Source organism: Amaranthus tricolor, chromosome 1, assembly GCF_026212465.1.
Source record: "Amaranthus tricolor cultivar Red isolate AtriRed21 chromosome 1, ASM2621246v1, whole genome shotgun sequence".
In the NCBI taxonomy this organism is placed as follows: domain Eukaryota; kingdom Viridiplantae; phylum Streptophyta; class Magnoliopsida; order Caryophyllales; family Amaranthaceae; genus Amaranthus; species Amaranthus tricolor.
The window spans coordinates 11992452-11999863 of NC_080047.1; the positions used below are offsets into that span (position 1 = coordinate 11992452).

At 29.0% G+C, this 7412-nt stretch overlaps 1 protein-coding gene across 1 annotated transcript; it reads left to right on the forward strand.

Annotated features, from left to right (window-relative positions):
- Window positions 1–5228: 5228 nt before the first annotated feature.
- LOC130800559 (dof zinc finger protein DOF3.1-like) lies at window positions 5229–6802 on the forward strand. The gene has a single exon (XM_057664148.1). It carries the CDS (start codon window positions 5787–5789, stop codon window positions 6462–6464), a length of 678 nt encoding a protein of 225 aa, XP_057520131.1. The 5' UTR covers window positions 5229–5786; the 3' UTR covers window positions 6465–6802.
- Window positions 6803–7412: the final 610 nt, after the last annotated feature.

Below are 7412 nucleotides of genomic sequence, written 5' to 3' on the forward strand. Positions count from 1 at the left end.
TTTTTTGGTCTTATAATTACCTATAGTTTGATTTTTTACATGTTAGGGATTTTCTAAGAAAACACCCTTTTAAGTTGGTATGATTCATGATTCCTCAATAGTTGGTATTATTGTATGGAAATTAACAAAAGGTTGTATTATTCACGGTAATTTTTCCTATTGTAAATAATTAAGTACTTACTCAGTTGGCATTAAGTATATTGTAAGTAGACATTAAAGATGTTGTAAGTAGACATTAAGAATATGGTAATGAGTAGGCATTAAGAATATGGTAATAAGTAGGCTAGCAGACTAAGTTTCTCGGTAGGCATTAAGAATATTATAAGTATACATTTTAAGTGCTTTTTCGGTGGGCATTAAGTATATTGTAAGTAGGCATTAAGAATAATGTAAATAGGCATTAGGGATACATAAGTGGACATTAAGGTTTAATGGGTTTGCTTGAGAAATGTCTCTCGGAAGACCGGCTGTTTATTTTTTGACGATTGAAATTTGGCAAGATGGTTATTGTTGTACGACAAAGGAAGTAATAATCGAAAACACTAAAGAAACAATAAAGATTTAAACAAACAATAAAGAAAATCACATAGAGAAATTTTTGTGGTTCACTATCAATGAGATAGCCACATTTTCTACGGGGCACTGAATTTTCACTATAAACTGGAAGATTACAAAGGTGAATATTAGAAATCCTAAGAATGGCTCTCTTCGCTTTTTCTCTCTTTTTAGTTTTTCTTTGTAATCCTAATTTGAAATGAAATAGAGAGTGGAGATGGGAAATAAATTTAGTTTTAAGATTTTGTCTCAATTGAAGCAAATATTATTTTTTATAAGTTAATATTATGAGTTCGATTATCACTTAATCCTCCTTATCTTTGGTACCTTGTAATAAATAAAACTCATTTATAATAAAAAGGGAAATGTATCTTGAATAATTAAACATATTATACATTTGATATGAATAATCAATATTATTGATCATTTCTAAATAATTTAATATTTGTATATTTTTTGTTGATAATACATTTTTTACATTTTAAACGAGTACTGTAGGTACTTAGTAGCCGTTACATTTACTTCTTCCTCGGTTTTTTGTTGGTCTGCCCCTACTCCTCTTAGGCGGTAGGTACCTAGAGGCTACAATAACCGGTTAAAATGTGATAAGGAGTGTAGTTAACAAAAAATATTCAAAAGTTGGGTTATATATAATTAATAGCTAAGATTACTTACAAAAAATGAAAAATAAGTTAAATTATTTAGAATAATTTATAATATTTTCCCTGAATCAAAACATATGGAAGTTAGAAGTATAAGGTGGTAACGCCACGAGTGAAGGATGAGATTGGCTAAACCTACTAAAGCGATTATCTTCACCCATTTGGACGGCTACTATTTGAATATTGACTCTTAAAAGTCCTAATAAACGGTCAACTATGTCTGCCTAATCATGCTCCCACTCATCCCTCTTCTGTCTCTCAATCCTATGCTTTATTTTCACGCCAACTTTTTTTATTCTTAATCATTTCGGCTCAAGCGGCTCGACTTCCCTTGTCGGCTCAATTTTTTTAATTATATGGTGTAAAAATAAAATAAGAAAATTATTTGAGAATTAAATTTAAAAACTTTTAGGTCAAAAAAATATTTGCTTTGATTAAGATCAATCTAATTCACCTTAATTAACTAATTAAATAAAATTAAATTAAATTAAATTATTAGTCCCAATAATCACACTACGGAATGTATGCTACTGGCTCCCGAATCTATTGAAAATTTTGCACTTGTGCCCTCCCACTAATGGCAAATTTATTTGGAGTGTAAATAATTTTATAGACAAATATAACTTATTTTGGCACATAGAAGTAGTAGATTGAGTGGGATTTAGAGGTGTTTATGGCGGGTTTGACAGATAGCAAAGCGGATTTGTCTTTTGAAATCTATCTGCGAGCTTAAAATTTTAAAAACCCGTCCGCTTTAGCAGACTTATTTTATTTGCCGTTACCCATCCTCTTTCTTAGAGGGTGGGAACTACCGACAAACGAGTTTTTTATTTTATAATTAAGTAAACAACTTACGGGCGAAAAAAATAATATTGTCAACTTAGAAATGTGATTTAGTCACGGGCTTTTCCATTCTAAAATTATTAAAAACAATAAAAAGTTTAAAGTTATGTCTTTAACAACAATTAGAATAATATACAATATATTATCCATAGTAAGTTGACACACCATAAGAAAAAATAGGTAAAAATTTGTACTTGGACAATATACAAAATACAAAATCAAGAATAACTAATATGCAACTTATAATTACAATAGACCATAAAAAACTTAAAGACAAAAAAGCAAATAATAAAGCATATAAAAAATAGAAAAATTATATATTTATAAAATAAGCGGGCAGTCGGATTTACTCGCGGATATTATCTTTGTATCACTACCCGCCCGTTTAACATACTACCCACCCAAATATCAAATTTGTTTTTTCAAAATTATTATCCAAACCCGCCCGTTTTTTGAATTAGATGGGTCAAGTTTGACGGGTGGCCCATCCATAAACAGCTAGGTCAAACCATCTAAGCTTCACAAGTTGTTCTTAAGAGCGGATTTAATATTAAGTAATTAGAATAGTAAATAAAATTAATCGATTAAATAATCAATTACTCTAATCAGCTATCCGCTCCAACTAACATTTTACAAAACCAATTAAAAATGACCAATTTTGGACATTTATTTGACTAAATTTGCTGTTAGTCAAATTTATTTTAATTGGGATGGTAGAATGTCAACTTTATTTACAACTTCGTCTGTACTAGTTGAATATCATCTTGACTATTTTTAAATCCTTTTTACTAAATCTACGTTTGAGCTTTGACTATCAACTTCACTTTTTATTATTTAGTACTATAAAAATTAACATTAATGCCATTGAAAATAAACTTACTTTTTGTTATTTTAAAATAATTTCACCTTGCATGATTTCACTAAAAATATATTCAATTTGAGTGAAAATTAATGTTTTATAATATTTTAATGTGTTTTGACCGAATATTAAAATGAATTATTTAGGTTGAATATATTTTGAGTAGTCACATACAATAAGTGAGATTATCGAAAGATGAATTTATTTTTAGAGGGATGAGCAATAGATTGAACTATTAATGTGTTTTTTTTGTTCTATTATATTTGCTATATTTGACTTTTTATGCAATTTAATGTGTTATTTTAATCATGTATATATTAAACTATTCATATATAAAAATCATAAAAGTTGATATTATGAAATTATATTATTAGACGATTCAAACAAGAAGATACCACTTGAGTATATTTTTTCTTACATATTAGCCGCAATTTGAACCATAAATAATGTCAATAACTGTAATGTAGCAAATATTTCAGAATAGAAAAAGGCATAGTTTCCTATATTTATTATTCATGTAAGTTGGAACCCTCTATCAATTCATTTTGTACTCCTAGTAATATAAATGCATTTTTAGAATTGATATTTATGTAATGTGTTATCTAATTTTCATGAAAATAAAGCTTTCTTCTTTAGATATGTTTTTGTTTACAACTATGCAATTCCATTTCAAACTACTCTACTAAGTAGTAATGGATGGATGTAAGTTTTGTGAAAGAAAAATAATCAAGGTAGGATAGGCATAATGCATAATAATAAACCTTGTTAAGTTGTTTTTGTGGCTTAATCAATTACAATTCCCTCCCTTAGATATTAACTAACAACATTACAACAACCAAATAGACTGTATCTATTTATACATTAGAAACTTTAATTTTATTTTATCAAATAAATTTAAAATACATTATTGAGAAAAAAAATTTATAGTAAATAAATATTATATCTCTCTTAATTTGTTACATTATGATTTATATATAAAAATTTATTTATTAGAAATAATGTGGTTACTTAGGAAGGATAGTGGAGCAAAAGATTTTTGTTGAGTACATTAAAAATACCATCACTTATTAAGACTTTTTAGATTACCTAATAAGTATTGAATTGATGAATTTATCTTAATTTAAAAAAAAAAAGAAAAAGTAAAGACATTTATGTCAATATATATAAAAATGTTGGCAAGTAGTAAATGCTAGCCATTTATTAAGACTTTTTTTGACAAAGAACCAAATACACATACATGAATACACATGGATCATCTTAGATGATGTACATTAAACCCACGAAGCAAAGTTTTTACATATACTGCCACAACATTTATATTGCCCAAAATATTGTCTATATTGGTTCTTGGTGTTGTGACAAAAGCAAAGCAAAGCTTAAATTTCTAAAGGCTAGAGTAGACTAAAAACGATAGGGTTTACAAAGGTTTTAGAGGTTTAACCGTAGAGAACTTACGTAGAAATGATGAGAATTTCGAGGTTATACTGAGTTAAAATATTTAAAATCTTAAAATTTTTTAAATCGTAACAAATAAACAAAAAATAAATATCAATTCTATATAAATAATGTTGCATATTCTAAAATTTAGAGGTCGATAAATTATTTTTGTTTGAGTTGATTTTGAATCATTAAGTTAAAATCATTGAAGTTCTTATATTTTTAAAAATCGTGACAAAAAAGTACATATCAAATACCAATTCTATATAAACGATATTGGATATTCTGAAATTCGAAGGGCAATAAATTGTATTTGTTTGGGTTTATTTGAGTATTATTACCGTTAAAAAATTACTTTCTTTGTTTCTAAGAGATTGTTAAACTTTTCTTTTTAGTCTGTCCCTTTTACTTTACTATAATTTTCTTTTATGGAATTGTCTCCACAACTTTTTTTTATTTTAACTCAGACATTTCAACCCTATTATCAACACAATTCAAATGATTTCAGAATTTCTTAATCTTTACGCAATATACAACTATACCAATTTATAGTAACGATAGGACATGTATGCTTCATTAGTTTAATAAACAAAAAAGGTTAGGAGTATGTTAAAGGAAAAGCAAAATAAGGAAGAGCAAAAGACCATCTTGAGAAAACAGTTGACACATGTCTTGTATTGCTTGAATCAATTTCCAATCACAATACAAAACTTGCAATTGAAGATATAAGTAAAAGTGTAGAAAAAGACTCCATCATTATTCCCATAATTATTTAATTAACCTACCTTAACTACATTATTTTAAACCTAATTAACCTAAGAACAATTTTTATTATTCTTAGTTTCTAATTTATATATACTTCAATTCACACTGTTCAATTGTAGGCTTGTCAGCTTCAGGCGGACTATCAAAAGATAAGCACTAATATCAAACCACTATCTTATTCTTCCGCATCAAACTAACTCTACTTCTCTAGAAACCTCTCTAAATTTCTTAAAAACCCACCTAAAATATATTAAGAGTTATCAACTTTCCATTGATCTTTAAGTTTTCTCGAGTCGAGGGTCTCATTAATTGCAGATTGTCTCAAATCGAGGGTTTAATTGATTGTAGTTATATGGTTTGTTGTCTTTTATCCCTCTTCAAATCGGGTTTGAATATGATAATGAGACGATGATCAACTTTCTTGCATCAATTTTTTAGTTGTTTTAAACTACAAAAAGTAGTGATTTGTTTGGTATGATCTAAATCCAAAACCCATAAAAAAAATCTTTTTTTTTTTTTTTTTTTAGAAAACAACCTTTTTGTCCAATTTTGATTTACCCTTTTGTCTGTTCACAGTCTTCAAAATTTCCTCCTTTTTTTTGGGTTGTTCTGTATTTAGAAATTGAGTAAAACCCAGAAAAAAAGAAGCCTGATCATCTAAACAAATGCAAGATCCATCATCATTACCAGCAGCAGTATTTTCACCGCTGAAAACCCCACAATTCCCTGAACAAGAACAACTAAAATGCCCACGTTGTGATTCAACTAATACCAAATTTTGCTATTACAATAACTATAATCTTTCTCAACCCCGCCATTTTTGTAAGAGTTGTAAACGGTATTGGACTAAAGGCGGCGCTCTTAGGAACATTCCTATTGGCGGCGGTAGTCGGAAGATTACCAAACGTTCCTCTTCTAAACGTTCTTCTTCTTCTTCTCCGGCTCAAAGCCAGTTACCATCTTCGGGTTCGGATTCGGGTCAAAACCCAGGGACAGAGCATAAACCCATTTCGATACCCGTGTCAGAAGCCGGGTCTGGTTTGGGATACCCAGCATCAGGAGTAGGGGTGGGGGTAGAGAGCTTTACTTCCTTACTGGGACTGGCATCAGAAGGGCAATTCAGTAATTTGCTTTTAGAGAATTTGGGCTCAAGTGGGTTGAGATTGGGTCAAGGTGATGGGTCGGGTCAAAATCCGGGTTTGGAGATGTTGCAGGAGAATAAATATAATGGTTCAACATCATCAGAAGGATTGATCATGGGTGGTGTTGATCTATCTTGTTGGAATGGTAGTAATGGATGGCCTGATCTTGCTATTTACACACCAGGTTCTAAATTTAAGTAAAAGAATATAATTTATATTTTGTGATGTTAGAAAAAAGTGATTTTCCCCCTTTTATATGGATTTTGATTAATTAACTAAAAATAGAAAGTTTATTAAGTTTGTTTTGTTAGAGATTGCTTAATTATGTATGGTGGATTAACAATTTCTGATGGTAGAACTTGATATCTTATTATTCTTAGGTACATGAGACAAACATTTGTATGATCATACATATTCTATGTTTGTAATATCAGTAAAAGAAATATTCTCTTGATTTTGTGTGTTGTCATATATTCTATTGACGTATGTATTAGTAAGAAAATATTTCATCTTTTATAATTAAATTAATTATTCTCTTTATAATTTTTTTTTATTGTATGAGAATGAAATGATTAATGATCATCATCTATGATACTCATACATCATGATCAATGGCACTACTTGTAAGGATGTAACATTTATCTAAGCTTATGCTTATCTTTCTAAGTACTTATTTCCTTTCTTTATTCTTTTTATTTCTAGCTGATGGATATAAAACTTATCTCCAATACATAAGTAGAGAATATCATTTTTGTTTTGTATTTTGTAGTTTTCTTTGCACATATGTGGATCCAAGTAATAAGACATTAGTGTTGAAAAACGAGTTGTTGGAAATATATTCCCTTCCATCTTTATAATGTCAAATATGGGTAGTTAAGATTAGTAGAGTCTATGTAATAGGAGTATAATACATCTCATGGATAGAGATTAAGTAATTATTGATAATAATTAATTTGATTTCTAGGTTGGAGGTTAGCATTTAAGTGATAGGGAAATTCAAGGGGTTGTTTGTTCAATTATATATGCATACTGTTAAATTAGGCTGGACTTATTGTGAATGTCAGCATATTAACAGGAAAATACGAGGGTCATCATCGTATTAGAGCCAACGTGACAAGAGGTCACGGGTTTGAATCTCAACCACCCCTC

Coding starts and splice junctions, on each gene's coding strand:
- LOC130800559 (XM_057664148.1), top strand. CDS start 5,787: ATGCAAGATCCATCATCATTACCAGCAGCAGTATTTTCACCGCTGAAA.